The sequence below is a fragment of the Erigeron canadensis genome, chromosome 6, assembly GCF_010389155.1.
Source record: "Erigeron canadensis isolate Cc75 chromosome 6, C_canadensis_v1, whole genome shotgun sequence".
Lineage (NCBI taxonomy): Eukaryota > Viridiplantae > Streptophyta > Magnoliopsida > Asterales > Asteraceae > Erigeron > Erigeron canadensis.
The window spans coordinates 42,890,389-42,905,850 of record NC_057766.1 but is presented as its reverse complement, the minus strand read 5'-3'; the positions used below and the strand labels follow the sequence as shown (position 1 = coordinate 42,905,850).

Genomic DNA, 15,462 nt, shown 5'->3' with positions numbered 1-15,462 from the left:
TTGATAGATGTTCCCGAAACACCTAATTATATGTCTAGAAATTAAACCAACCATAACATGATTACATTTGAAGAATATGTATATAAGACATGTCAAAATTAAAGTTTTAAAGAGAGTGTTTGGTACGATGGAGTAGAAAGTAGAGAAAGAGAATGAGAGTGTTCCATTATTTAGTTGCATTGGATAATGAAATCAATAATGGAAAAACGAGAATCATTTTCATTTTCACCGTTTTTTACAAATTGTAGAGAACAAATAAGAATAAACTTTTTTTTTGTCTCTATAATATTATATGTGTTAATTTTTAATTAAAATTTTATATTTCTGTCATTTAGATAATAGCCCAGAGATGGTAGAGTCTCCCTCTCCTCTTGGTTGGTGGTATGGGGTTCAAATCCCACTTAGTTAAAATTGGTGTTTAATTTAGTTAGTAAAGTTTAGCTATTAAAAAAAAAACAAAATTATATATTTTCTTTTATATAATTATGGCTAATAATCAACTAAAAACCTTAAAAATTGGACATGTAAAATTCACTAAGTCGTTTTTTTAATCTAATCCATTGGGGAGGTGATCCATACACAACACAATTTTGACATACACAACAATACTTGATGTTTGAGCACATGAATTAGATTGATTTATCATTATCCACTTGTCATCAATTTCTAAATACTTATTTTGTTTCTCATTATTTTCATTCTTAACTGTATTTCCAATTTTTATGATTTTATCTTATTATAAAATGAGTAATTTTTTAGATATCTATTTAAGTAAAATTATCATTATCCTATGATAAAATATCAGCTTCCATCTCTCTCAGTCACTCACTATCACAAACATCCCCCCAAACCAAATCTCCACAAAACCAAAACCATGAGCCGATTTACTAAACTCGACATCATCGATTACTTAGTATCAACAACACCATCACCATTACCATCTGATGACTTTGATTTCGATTCACCTCTTGATCTCTTCGCTTTTCCATCACTTGATGATATCATCTTTTCACCGCCCTTCTTAACCGTCACCGATCTTGTTCAAATCCACCGTACCACCACGCCCCTTTGCATCGCATCATCTCGCAACCTCATCACGCGCCGCCGGTCCTCCGATCTGTACCTCAAGGCACTCTCTGACCGTGTCTCTGCACTCGAGCTAGCCTTTGACTTGGTGAACGATGACAAGAAACCTGCCAAGTCGTCTTCATTGGATCGGAAGTACACGTGGACGGCTGAGATTAACAGCCCCGAGAAAAACGGATTGGATCGGAAATATAAGGTGACGACTGAGATAAAAGGAGGAAAGAAGAAAGAGAAGACATCAAAATGGACGGCTGAGATTAAGAAGAAAGGAGAAGATGTACGCAAGTACACTTTCACTGCTTCAACAGCCAATGCTGGGGTTGAAGACTCGGAATCACAAGTAGTAAAAAAAGAAAAGAATAATAATAAAAAAACTAGTACTAAAAAGAAGGAGAAATCGCCACGTATTGTTGAAATACAAGGCGAACCTGATCATGGTGCTCTCTTATTGAAACAGGTGTGTTGGTTTTACCGACCCTTTTAAATGCGTGTTTTAAAATTTTGCTAGTTTACGAAATAGATAGGGAACGGATGGAGTGAGTAGTGCGATCATTTGGTGGTTAGATCGATGGGTAAGTATTAGAGGCTGATTATATATGGTGTTTGAATGTGAATGGTAGGCATTTAACAGGGCCTTGGAAAGAAACAAAGGGAAGAAGAAGGAGTTGTCACCACAAGATGCAGCCATGGTGATACAAATGACTTTTAGAGCATATCTGATCAAGAGGTCTCAAACTCTCCGTGCTCTTCGTGACTTGGCTGTTGCTAAGGGGAGGCTTAAGGAGCTCAGGAGCTTGTTTAACAATTTCTCCTACCGACGCCGTTTGGCTCATAATGCCCAGGAGAAACAGAAGTTCTCTGAGAAAGTTATTGTGTTACTTATCACTGTTGATTCCATTGAGGTAAAAATCCACCCACATATAAGTTTCTTATACAAATTTTGCTGTCAAATCTACAGATGATTATCATTCAAGTTTATTTATGCTATCATGTTGTTAATAGAAAGATTCTTGGATAGTAGATTGATTTATAGCTTTCTAGGAAGACGGTATGGTATATCTTTGTGCAATGTAAAGGGTTATATAAAATCTGTTAGGCATTGGTACAGATTGCATTTGTTATGGTCCAAAAATCTTATTTTTGGCTCTGTCTTTTTACATTAAGGGTAGAAATTTAACTTAATATTTGATGATTAATATGAATCTTCATTGCTTTTTATTGTTCATATTTTTAGCATGAGTTCTCTTGCCCGCATCTTCTGAGAATTAAATACCGCTTCATCTCAAATTATTTTTGCCTTAAAGCTTAATGAGTTTTAACATCTCTCACAAGTTAAGTGAGCTTTTTTGGTTTCATCTTCAAGCGATATATTTATCCTTTGTTAAGGTTTTGTTTTCCAGTATAATATCTAATAATTGGTGCTTGAACTGTTTCGTTCATCAAATCTATTTGAAACTTAAATCTTGCATTTTTTCCCCGAGTAATTGATTTTTAGACCGGATGTATAATTGTTGTTGTATGCCAAAACCAGGGTGCTGATATCATGGTGAGGGCTGCAAAAAGGTCGATGGTGGATGAGCTGGAAGCGATGCTGGACGTGGTGGACCCACAACCAGGAGAAGGCCGGTCTGTTTCTTTGAAGAGGAGAACGTTCGATATGCCAGATGCTGTCATCCAAAAGGAACTAGCGGAGGGTGTTGCACAAGTTGTACGCATGCTCGGAGAGGATAATGCTTCAGAAACCTTTGAAGCTTAAGTGTAAGCCCATCCATGTTAACATCGCTATGAAACCATGTTGAGTTTTACCTAGCCTCTGAGTGTTGTATTGTTTTTATGTAGCTTTAAGAGACAGTAGTTTGATCTTTGTTGTTGTTTCTTCTTTGCTTAGAGTTTTGTACTCTAAAGCTTTGACTTCGGCTGAGTCTAGCTTGTACCCCGCAGTTGGTTCTTGGTTGTGCGGTTTAATTTATTCACATCTTGTTTCAGGCACTTCTCTTTGCATCCTCCTATTATCATAACAATGAATCGCCATTTCAAAAGTAAAAATACTTGTTAAAATCATTACTCATCTTGTAGTATCATCAAACCATGAAGCAAGCTTTTGTCAACTTTCTATATCAACCATGGCTATTTTGACGGAGTTGTAAGAAGTTGATGGTACAACCCATCCGAGGTGGTCAATTTTTCAATAATTAGTAAAAGAAACAATCTTTGCTTCATTAAAACTTTAATACTTCATTAAAATTTAAATTCCAAATTTACAAGTACCACTGTACCAGAGACTCGGAGTCAGAGAGATGGAACAAATAATTAGAAAGAAAGAAGTCTTTTACTGTAAAACAAGAAGCCCATTGAAACTTGGGTCGTCCTTCCGTGTACAAGTTTTTTGAGATTGTGCTTCAATACATCTCATAGTTAAATAATTATAGTTAATTAATTGAAGTAGTTCATATGAAATTACCGGAGAACAGAAGGTAACTATTTTATTTTAGGAGAGTAATATACTAATATGTGCCAATGAAGATCAGTCCTGGTCAAAGAAATTTTTGGTTTACCTAAGGTCTTGTGTTCAATCCTTAGGGATGACAAAACTTTGAGATTTTTCCCCTCTTAATACATCTAACGGATTATGGTCAACATCTTATTGTTTAGGGTACGTGCAATGTTTCACCATTATACAGTACGGTTTTCTCGATGCGTATACCAACAGAATGTTTGAAAAAAATATATACTAATATGTACACTGTACAACTTACTTTTACTCGCACATCGTTAAATATGTATTAGACTTTTAGCATTACACCCTCTATAAAGAGAATTCACGTGAACAGTGAAGCAGCCTGGCTGGTTGCTGGCTCAGCAGCCTGCCTGCTTGGTTTTTTTTCCTTTTCTTTTTTTTTTATTCGCCTGGTTTGTAGATGTCAACTTACCTGCTTTACGTTTTTTTTTTATTTATATTTTTGACTTATACCATTATTTGCTTTCTTTAGGTTTATATTTTTTATTTTTGTCTTCTTTAGGTTTTCATCTTTTATTTTTTACTCATATCATTATTTGCTTTTTTTAGGTTTTTATTTTTTATTTTTGACTTATATCATTATTTTTAAGGTGATAACGTTTTATTGTTTCGTACTTTAACCATTAAATCTTTTAAGACTTTTCTTTTTACCTTTAAAGTTTTATGTTTAAAAATTCACGGTGATGCAGGGTTAGTCTTTTTATTTCGCAACCAAAGTTTTTTGTTCTAAGATCTACATTGTATTGTTTAACGATGTGATTGACATACTAAAATTAAGGACCCAGATTCAATTGTATGTCTGGATTTTATCCCCGGCCAACACTAGTTGTATCTTAAACACAATTGTATAACACTGGTTGTTATCCCCGGCCAAGTTGTATCTTAAATAGAGCGAAAATAGCGAGGGTGTATCACTCACTCAGAAACGCAAGCAATTGTAAAACCGTTTCAAAGGCAAGCAATTGTAAAACCAACCTTATACGTACGGATTGGAATAAATAATTCGCAAATCTGCTTTTCCTTTTTCGTTGGTCGCCAAACAAGTAAGTGTGTATTGCAAAAACATTATTACTCGTAATAACATCATTCAACTTTACATATGATTTGCTGTTAATGCATAAAATATATGCCAGATTTTGTTTTATTATTTTATGGGGTTTGGCTCCTAAGTCATAATTAGGGTGGGTAATTAATTAGACAATAAAAGAAGTAGATCGATCTGACGATAAGTTTTCATGTTGCTTAAGTTAAAACAGATGGAATTTGATTTGAGAGGGCCAACAACACTACGAGTCCTTCATCCAATGCACCTTGTATTCACAAAAAATAGGAACAACCAAGGAGCTGAGGTGTTATTAAGCAACATATTCGTTCGATTACCAGCCAGACAAGCTGCTAAGATGAGGTGCAGCCTTTCTAAAACCTGGAATGCTCTCTTTTATCAAATCCCATCTCAATCGGTCTTATGGTGTTCCAAGACGTACTCGCGTTATTTTGAGAAGAGACCATTCACTGAACACACTATTACCTCCTCTCATCTACTCCTATTCGTTTAGACGATGGCTGTGCTTGTCATTCCTCTCTCCGCTTCGGGTTTGATCCCAAAACGAATGCCTACAAAGTTGTCGAGCTTAGATATTATTTCAATTTAGACGACTGTGACATGACTTTCAACTGGCTTCCCGCAGAGGTGTTCAGTGTTAGAAAGGATTGCCGAAAGCTTTCCATCCCATGTTCAAACCATGCTCAATAGGAATGAAGTTTTTGAAGATGGACATGACGGCCGTCTTCATTACCTTTGTACTAGTGCTAAGAATGATCGGCACACAATAGTGGCCTTCGATTTGGGTGATGAAACTTTCACCGAGATCGCACTCCCGCATGGTTGTGTTTCTAGGACCAATGAGCTGGCTGTTTTGTCCCAAAAGCTTGGTGTAATGTCATGTCTTGCCAATGGCGATTGCGAGGTTTGGGTGATGGAAAATTATGGGGTGGCTACTCCCTGGGCGAAACGACATGTAATACCAAAATATGATGCTGCTGATGTTGTGGTTCCGGTGGGACTCACTTTAAACAATCGATTCCTGTTTAGACATGGTATTCATCTATCATTATACGATCTAGAAGCATCCACATACAGCTGTTTTGAGGGTGCCACATTCAGATGTTACGACGCTGAGGATCCATTAGCCTACTCAATCAAAGTCGTTCAATACGTTGACAGCCTCGTTTGGGTAACTCCCTCTAAGTGGGCCTATAATGTCTTCATCACAAATTGAAAAGAAGCAATACTTACTGGATGGTTGATGGTCAAAATTATAACACCACAAAAGGCAACACTTATTTGGATGTCTGCTGCTTTTATTAGAACGACTCTATTTTAAAGATCAATTTCTAGTTTATTACTTCACACGCTATTTCAATTCGTTAGCGTTATGTATTTGTTTTAATTATCTCTTTGTATGACCGATATAGGGGATGGATCATGTGTATGTCTTTCGATTTATCTCAACTTTCATTGTCTACCGTGTGTCTTATTCCAAGCTAAGGTATAGAGTGTCTTTTGTTTGGTTGCCCATTGCAGTTTTTGCTAATGTATGATATAGTTAGTTTTCCCTCGGTCAGTTACTGTTTTTGTAATATGCTGATGCAGGGTACTTATACCGAGATTTGATATCGGGTAGAAACTCTGAAGAGTCTATTAGGGTAGGTGTCCAAAACTACAAACTGAGTTGTAGTTTGTGGGCTTCTCCAGATATTACTTTTGTTGTTCTAATAAAATTTTTCATAGGGTGTGGGCTATTTGTATATATATACGGCGTCGAGCTTTATAGGTCTCAAATATTGGACCAAACTTTCATATGTGAAAACTAAAGTCAGATGGTTTGATGGGAGAAAATCTGCTTCGCCCTCGGGATGCCAGCCGTTTAATAGAACTATTGTTGGGTCCCAATACCACTTTTGCATCGGTGGTCAGTTTTGTCCTCAACATTTTTATACTGATCGTCGTGTCTCTTAAGGTTTTCATGTGTTCTATATTTTACATATATAAAAGTATAAATCGATACCAGCGTTTGTAGCTGTACATATCTATTCGTAGCCACTGGATCTTTAATAGTGCCTAGCGAGGTCTGCCACTTCTGTACTATGCTTATGATCGTGACGTGAAGCCACCAATGTGTCTTTCTGGGCACGGATTATAGTTGCTTGTGTTATGACAAGATGGTGTGTCAAGGCAAAGATTATAATGATCAGTTAACCATTACTTCAAAAGTTTGAAACAATCAAGAAACCATATTTTTTAAAAACCAAGATCCCAAGTTATCTTATTCGATTTAACTTTTAGTTTTTCGGATATAATATTCAATGATATAACTTTTGTTGGACTGATAATTTATGAGAGAATGCTGATTAGTCTTTGACTGCTGGTGTACACTTGGTAATGTCCTCGCAGGGAACATTTCTTCCACTAGTAGTCACACCAACAATTGTTCAAGCAGGGTTGTGGTCAACATGGATGACTGTACTATGTTATTTGAAGGTTTTATCAAACCACTGCTTATTCCATATTTCCTTGAGCAGATGTAAAGAATTTGCAGATTTTACAGCTTCCATTGTTTCGTTTACTACAGATGTTTCAAGCTTTAGCCAGGGGCCGCCTTGAATGGTTGAATGCATCTCCATCTGCAACTCCCTAGACTTATTGTCGTGTATATTGTGTTTTATTGTTTGTTATCATTGCAGACTTAGTCTGATATGTGCTCTAAAGTTATATTACTCAAGAAATTTGTAATAAGTTCCTAATTTATGCTACATGAAAGCATGTCTAGGACTTTTCATATCAAAAAAAAATTATTGCCTGTTGGCTCATATGTTCTTTATTGATATTCAGGATGAGGATGTTCTACTTAAAATACCAAACAATATCATCGTCTGTGTTTCAGCTACTATTCTTTGAGCCCCTCTGAGCATAGCTTTTGAAACACTACAGGTACAACAATCTAGGTCATCTTTCCTCTGAGTAGTATATTGCACAATGTACGCTTGTGTAAAGCACAACATTGTTGTGTATACTGATCATCAAATGTTCCTGGGCCGGCCATACCCTGCCAACGTGTAATTGCGAATCAAATTCAAACCCCCATGGAACATGATGAATGGAGGTTTGTCTCTGCTAAGATTGATTTCCAATCTTATTATCTATGTGGATGTCCATGTTTGTAGGGTAGATCTCCATTGCCTATGTGATGCAGGTCAGGGCCCGATGCGGATTGGTTAGGATTTGATGCGGCTGGTCCATCTACAACTATTAGGTCGGTGGGTTTGGGAAAAGTTCAAATGATGATGAGGCATCTTGCAGCTATGATATCTAATGATTGGGGCATGAAATGTTTCGTTCATCAAATCTATATATTTGAAACTTAAATCTTGCATCTTTTTCCTGAGTAAATGATTTTTAGACCGGATGTATAATTATTGTTGTATGCCAAAACCAGGGTGCTGATATCATGGTGAGGGCTGCAAAAAGGTCGATGGTGGATGAGCTGGAAACAATGCTGGACGTGGTGGACCCACAATCAGGAGAAGGCAAGTCTGTTTCCTTGAAGAGGAGAACGTTTGATATGCCAGATGCTGCCATCCGAAAGGAACTAGCGGATGGTGTTGCACAGGTTGTACGCATGCTCTGAGAGGATAATGCTTCGGAAACCTTTGAAGCTTGAGTGTAAGCCCATCCATGTTAACATCGCTATGAAACCATGTTGAGTTTTTTACCTAGCCTCTGAGTGTTGTATTGTTTTTATGTAGCTTTAAGAGACAGTAGTTTGATCTTTGTTGTTGTTTCTTCTTTGCTTAGAGTTTTGTACTCTAAAGCTTTGACTTCGGGTGAGTCTAGCTAGTACCCCGCAGTTGTGGTTGTGCGGTTTAATTTATTCACATATTGTCTCAGGCACTTCTCTAAAATTCTTGTAAAACATTTCTTATCTTGTAGTACTATCAAAACATGAAGCAGGTTTTTGTGAAACTTCTATATCAACCATGCCAATTTTGACAGAGTTGAAAGAGAATAATACAAAAGAAACTTGACGATTGAAACAATTTTTGCTTCATTACCTTTCTTCAAATTTCAGTTGCAACAAGTGATGGAACACATGATTAGAAAGAAAGAAGTCAGCTAAAACAAGAAAGCCCATTGAAACTTGGGTCGTCTTTCCTGGTGCAAGTTTTTCGAGATTGCTATAATACTGAGGCCCAATAGATAAAAAGTACGAGTCCATTTAGTAGGGATATGACAACTTCTGATTAAACTTTTTCAAATTTCAAGCATCTGTTATACCGATTATGCAATCTGAAAAGCAGTCATTGGTTTATAGATGAAATAGCTAGGTTGGGTGCATACAGCAACCCACAACAAATATTAATCCTTAGGATCAAAATATAGGTGCTTCAATACATCTCATAGTTAAATAGGTTTGTTAATTAATTGAAGTATTTTAGGAGAGTAATAATATGTATACCACTACCCCGTACCATCACATCACCAAATATGTTCTAGTGTTATATCTTAAAACACATTTGGTGGTATGCTGATCATCAACTTTTATTTTATATTTAATACATTTTGTACTTATTGTTAATTTTTTCTCCTAAAGGTAAAATTTTCTGCTTTCTACCATTATTTCAAATCAGATGGATCTATCGATGAAACAGAAGGTTCAATTTTGGTTTCAATTGAAGACACTAAATAATTATATGATAAGTAGAATACATGATTTTGGTACATACAAATCATGGACATGCATTTTGATTTATAGGTTCTTGATAAATATGTATATGTATTTTAATACATACACTTATCTGAAAATGATAAATTAACCATAAGCAAAAATTAAAATTAACTTCAAATTAAGGTACTTGTTCAAATTCTTCTCTTTGGCTCTTTCGTACATATCTTTATAATGTGAAACAACATTTGTACATAATTACTTTAAGACTGTATAACCTTGTCTTGAAAGAGAAATATTACACATGTAAACAACTTACTTTTAACATGCTACGTGCTACTAATCAAAATTCTCCATATTTTTATAACTAGCCATTTCATATATTACCCTTTACATATAAATTTTTTAATATTTGTTGTATAGTTATTAAATCACATGACCCCATGAAATTTATAGTTTAAAAAAAAATTATGTGTGAGAGTTTCCATACCTAAGTTTGGGTACGAGACAACCATATATTTACTTCCGCATATATAAATGGTAGATGTGTACATATACATTATGCATATGTGTTTCAACACAAATGGGCAATATATATATATAATGCATACAAACTCATTTGTTATGAATAGGTGTTTTGCGATGAGGTGGTTGATAGTCCATCACTACAATGTCATCACTCTTGAGACCGGCGGCATCCTCTTGTTTTCCATGGTGTTGTGACGAAGAAGGTGGTCTTTCAAGAACCTATGAAAAAACATTAAAATATGCCATTAATTAATTGTTACTCGTATTTTAAGCTCTATTATATATGCGCGTGTGTTCATGTTTTAAGGATGTTGTCTATATTAAAATTAAATTGAGTCTCCAATTTGATTCCATAGATAGTTTTAAAAAATCTATTTAATATTAAGAGACAGTAAAAGTCATAAAAAACTTATACCTTTTATATTAAAAAATTAATTTCATGAGTTTTATGGTAAAAATATAACTAATTTATGCATCCTATAGGCTATAAGTTTATACGATTATTACGTTTACCCTTATACATCCAATAATCAGAATTTAAAAATTAATTGCATACAAATACAACATAAACATTTGATCTAAACTCAAAAAGTAATGATAAGATTACATAAAAAGTTTGAACTAAAAACTACAGTAATAATTAAACAATTCTGGTCCCTTTCTTATAAGAATATAATAAGGCGAGATAATTTTGAAGTATCAACTTATGTCTTTGTCTCAGCTTTTAAACATTCCATATGAAAGTATATATAATTGGCAAGATCTTCAATCCACATTCTGAAATATAATAAGCATATATATATGAATCAATTACCTTCTCATTGTTTTTACCCTTTAGCAAATCCTTGTGATCCTCAACCATTTCATTTCCTGCATTTTAATCATTCTCGATCCCTTAGAAAAACGTAGCTATAACTAATTTAAATAATCAAACAAGTGTATTTGTACATTTGAGTCTTAACGTATTATAACTACTACTACTACTAGCTAGTATATTTTAACAATATCATATATATCAAACATCTTTCAGTGTACCGCAGTATTTTAGTGACTCGTATAAGCCAAATATATAATAAGTTAATTACGTACCATCAAAAAAAGAAAGAAAAGAACAAATTCCAAAATTGTCATGCATGTCTATATATATGTGTGTGTCTTAATTATAATCGATCGATGTATAACTAATTTCTATCAAAAGTTAATCTCTTACAGACTTAAACGAATATTTTGGTTAATTATGGGAGGGAGGACGCGTTCTCGGCATTGAATAATCCGAATAGAGCACACCAAGATGTTCGTTTTGAGACGAACCTTCCTTATTATTATAAACCCCATGATGATCATCAATCTTCATATTATTGTCATGATGTTCATTTTCCGTCGACAATCGTTTTATTTCGGCGCTCACTCGAGCTTTTTCCACTCTCTTGCCACCTTCATTGTTTTCTAAAATCTGCTTATCAGTTTAACAAACAAATTAACATTAGTATTTTTTGTAAGAGACTAGTAAGTATATGGCTGTTAGACACCTAAACTTGAGTGTAGAATTCTCACGTACTAATTTTATAAAATATTAATATTGTCCCCTATGTTTTTATGGATTAAAAAAAAAATGTGAGAGGTTTTACACCAAACCTTGAATTAAAAAATCGATATGACTGATAAAACAAACATAAACATGGACAACAACGACGCTAAGCTCATCATACTAAGCCACTTAGTTTGAGTGATATATATATATCGAGAAAGTAATAATTAATTACCTGAAGAGAATTGGGGAAATGAAGTGGTTTTGTGGAAGAAGGTTTATGATTTGCGTGAAGAAGAAGAAGAAGACGGGCATTTGAAGAATGCATGCAAATACTAATTATTAGTAGCTGGGAAAAATAGAAAAGTGTAACAAGAGTAGAGCCAATTGATGAAACCATATCTTTTTTTTTTGATCCCTAGCTAGCTAGCAGCCTCTTCTAATTAACTTCAATTCTCAAGTGTGTAAAACTAGTATAGTTAATAAATAGAGAAAGAAAATCAGCTCGTAAAGTTGAGAAGAGGCTTTGTTGCTTGCGAATTATTAATAAGTTCCAACTTTCAAGTCTAGCTAGGTACTCGTTTATATAGAAGTGGGAAAACTGGCGGATTGACTGTTGAATCTTGAGTTGAAATAAAGTAGTGAGATAGGCTTGATCGGGGTGATCTATAGTGGGCCTACAACTATATATAGAAATATGACGAGATTATTAAAAATAGTAGTATTTTGATAAATGAAGCCATAAGGGCTTTTATTAAGGTGCATTAATTAGTTGTATATTTACCATAAAATTCAAGGGTGAATTTTTAATATAAAAATATACAATCTTTTTATGAACATTAAGTGAAGCCCTAAGGGCTTTGTTTAGCATTTTTCAAAATAGTAATAGAGAAATAATTCTTGTCTCCACTCCCCTATGAAACATATTGGATTTCTTAAATTCAACATTTTTTATATTATTCTCAAAATACCCCTAAATAATCGAAACACATCCACGGTCATTTCTCTTTCTCGGTTATACACAATCTCTCTTTCTCACCGCCATCCCCATTTTTTAAAAATATTTGGTTTGAAGTCATCGTTTTGACTGCACCTCGCACGTTATATATTGTCACCGTTGCAACACGGGTGCCCTTTTAGTGTTAATATATACTTAAAAAGTTCACTTAACATATTTTTAAGTTTACTTACTGGAGAGATAATTCTTAATTTTTGTCGATTTGTACATATGTGAGGCAAGAGTTGGCCGGGTTGACTAACCATCTATCATTGTTGTTGTCACGATTGTTGATTTCACAAACACTTCAAAATAATGCGGATATATTTAGGGATCTCAGTTTTGCATAAAGTACTCTGATTTTCAAATGAATTTAAGGTTTAATTCGATGAAGATCTATGTCCGTGTTTTTCTTTAATTAATTATCCAAGGGTTGAAGAGTAGACAAACACATGCAAAATGAAGAATTTTTATAAGACTTGTGAAATCCAAAGTACCAAATATTCACAAGATCAAGAATGGTTGGTGCCCTCCTTGTCCCCCAATTTTCTTCATATTTCACTTTCAAAGTTGGTCCTTCATTTAAAATATTAGTTGAGACTTGAGAATGATCATAAACATTGTCACAAAATCTATCCATTAAGATGGTGTCTTAATTTTATTTAGTAAGATTACAAAATATTACTCCGTAACATGCTACTTAAACAATTTATATTACATTATAATTATAATCCTGTTCTAAAAGAGAGCTTTATATTAAAGCAAATGTTAACCATAAATGAACACCAATTGGACATGTGATGGATCGAGAGTGAAAGAAGGTAGTTTGGTGTCACAAACAACCAATATGCATAAAGCAGTAGGGTCGTATTAAATATGTATGTATGTATGTGGATCATTTTCGAATATGAAGGACCAACCACACAAAGGTAGGGGATGAATATCCAAATTATTGTTATTTAAAGCATAAATATTTGGTAGGTACTCACAAGTACAAACCAAGTTGTACCATCCTCAATCGAACCACACAAATGCACACATCTTTCTCGCTATCCTTTTCAAACTTAATACTATTGTTTTGGATATGTTTAATTTCCCTTTTTGGAGAAAGGCATATACGGAGTAACATACGTCAAAAACCTAGCTTTTTCTCATTTCACTATAAGTTGAAAAATGATCATATATAGCACAATACAAACGAAGCAACATTTGCAACATATAACTCTCATTCTTCGTTTACCCATTTATGTTTATAGTATAAAAACTTTTAGCTATGAGACAAATTAATTTATCGATTTTGAAAACATAACATTCCAACTTAAATACACTTATGGAAAGTTTCTCTTGACTAGTTACGTAGAAATGAAGCTGGAGATCTAGTTAATTAATGAAAAGACGATCGATGGCCGTACATTATCATGAATGTAGGGCATATCAATAATTTATTGTTTTCTTTTTCTTTGTAAAAAATTAGTTTACTTCTCTGCCTATTGTTTTCTGACTTAGTTAATGTTAACTTTTGTAATTAGCCTAACATCACTATTTGTTCCCATCAATATTATTTAAAATGCTATAAAAACTAGTGTGAAAGTGTGACGCATATGTGGACTGTGGTCTCAAGAAATTACGGTGGTTCCGTGTTTTGTGGCCCGTTTTACCCATGTCAATTTACTAGCAACGAAACCCGACGAGAAGATGAAATCAGAGAGTAATTAATTAAGATATCAAATTCTTTTTTTTTTTTTGGTATAAAAAAGTAATTATTAGTCAATTAATTCGCAATTCAAGGACTCGTTTTACAAACTTCAACTTTGACCACATGGTAACAAACTGCTCAATCTTTATTGTTTAAGTGTTTTTTTTATTTTTCTCTTTAACCAACCACATATTTAATTATTTATATTGTTATGCATAAAAATAGTACTACTGTGACACTAAAAGGTGTTTGATTTCTATAACCTTGATTTGTAATATGCATGTCGGCACCAGATTTTTAGACGTGTTTGTAAGTATATCAGATTAATCACATCTATCATTTTTTTTAGAAAAAGGGTTGAGGTGCCGGCCCTTTGAATCTTTGATAAAAATATTAGCACAACGTGAAGTAGAAGTAATATGTAAGAGCAAAACTTGTCTTATGTCTACTTTTTTTCTTTTTTTTTTTTTTTTCTTTAACGTTCAACTTTCATTAATCAGGATAAAAACTAGCAAGGAGCTAATGGAATTAAAAGGGGTGAAAAAAATAATAATGGACAAACACTAGTCCCGATATCACAATTAGATTTTTTTGTTTTTGAAAAGTGAATTTCGCTGAAAACTATTGTAAAACAGAGCAATCCGAAAAAGATATTAGGCTAACTCCCTAATATTATTGATCAAGAAAACTAACACAAAAACTTAAATCTCTCGTACATCCCTACCCATCTAATCCATGGTATATATAGCCCTCATAATACACTTTGACTATAACTAGGAATTACATAAATATGGTAACTAACGTATCCTAATCTCAATACGATACTACCAAACGATTAGCCTTGGCCACCAAGTTTACAACTTGCCATCCAAGATTGTTTCCTAGTCAGCCCACCTACATGTGGGTGACCCAAACATTCAACAAAAACTTCGTGTCGCGATTTGACAGCGGGAGGTCTAGCATACGTTGTCTCAACCGGGTCCGCGTTAGAGAGCTCCCTCGAAGTAGAAATGTCTATTTCAAATACCCGATGGAGGAAAACCCCCTACTAATCCGCCCGAAGGCACGCCGATTAATAGGAGTAAACCCTGCCCCCTCAGACCTGAACCTGGGTATACCCAAGCCAAGCATCATAAAGGGACTTAATTCATATGTCCTCCCCAAAGCTTGAACTTAAGAACTTATATATAGGGGGATAGTGTTACAACCATTATGCTAAAGCTCAATGACACCACAATTAGATAGAGCCTAACGGGAGCAACAAAAGTTCTTGAGCATCCTGCTTTAGTAATTAAATCAATACATAAATGATATATAGATGAAACATTTACGAGAAGACGAGTATTACAAGAAGGATATATATGAATAAGCATTCATGATATCGAT

At 34.3% G+C, this 15,462-nt stretch overlaps 2 protein-coding genes across 2 annotated transcripts; one reads left to right on the top strand and one right to left on the bottom strand.

Moving 5' to 3' along the window:
• The first annotated feature begins 795 nt into the window (after positions 1-795).
• On the top strand, positions 796-3,075 carry LOC122603132 (BAG family molecular chaperone regulator 7). The gene is made up of 3 exons (XM_043775752.1): positions 796-1,543; positions 1,707-1,988; positions 2,618-3,075. Exons 1-3 carry the CDS (start codon positions 875-877, stop codon positions 2,840-2,842), a joined length of 1,176 nt encoding a protein of 391 aa, XP_043631687.1. The 5' UTR covers positions 796-874; the 3' UTR covers positions 2,843-3,075.
• Positions 3,076-9,843: 6,768 nt separating this feature from the next.
• On the bottom strand, positions 9,844-11,918 carry LOC122606185. Its single transcript, XM_043779147.1, has 4 exons — positions 11,619-11,918; positions 11,167-11,308; positions 10,670-10,725; positions 9,844-10,074 (listed from the first exon to the last, which is right to left on the bottom strand). The coding sequence occupies exons 1-4, from the start codon at positions 11,781-11,783 to the stop codon at positions 9,943-9,945; spliced, it is 495 nt and encodes a 164-aa protein (XP_043635082.1). The 5' UTR covers positions 11,784-11,918; the 3' UTR covers positions 9,844-9,942.
• Between the last annotated feature and the right edge of the window lie 3,544 nt (positions 11,919-15,462).

Coding starts and splice junctions, on each gene's coding strand:
- LOC122603132 (XM_043775752.1), top strand. CDS start 875: ATGAGCCGATTTACTAAACTCGACATCATCGATTACTTAGTATCAACA. Junction 1,544..1,706: donor GTGCTCTCTTATTGAAACAG/GTGTGTTGGTTT, acceptor TGTGAATGGTAG/GCATTTAACAGGGCCTTGGA. Junction 1,989..2,617: donor TCACTGTTGATTCCATTGAG/GTAAAAATCCAC, acceptor TGCCAAAACCAG/GGTGCTGATATCATGGTGAG.
- LOC122606185 (XM_043779147.1), bottom strand. CDS start 11,783: ATGGTTTCATCAATTGGCTCTACTCTTGTTACACTTTTCTATTTTTCC. Junction 11,309..11,618: donor ATTTCCCCAATTCTCTTCAG/GTAATTAATTAT, acceptor ACTGATAAGCAG/ATTTTAGAAAACAATGAAGG. Junction 10,726..11,166: donor GGTTTATAATAATAAGGAAG/GTTCGTCTCAAA, acceptor ATTAAAATGCAG/GAAATGAAATGGTTGAGGAT.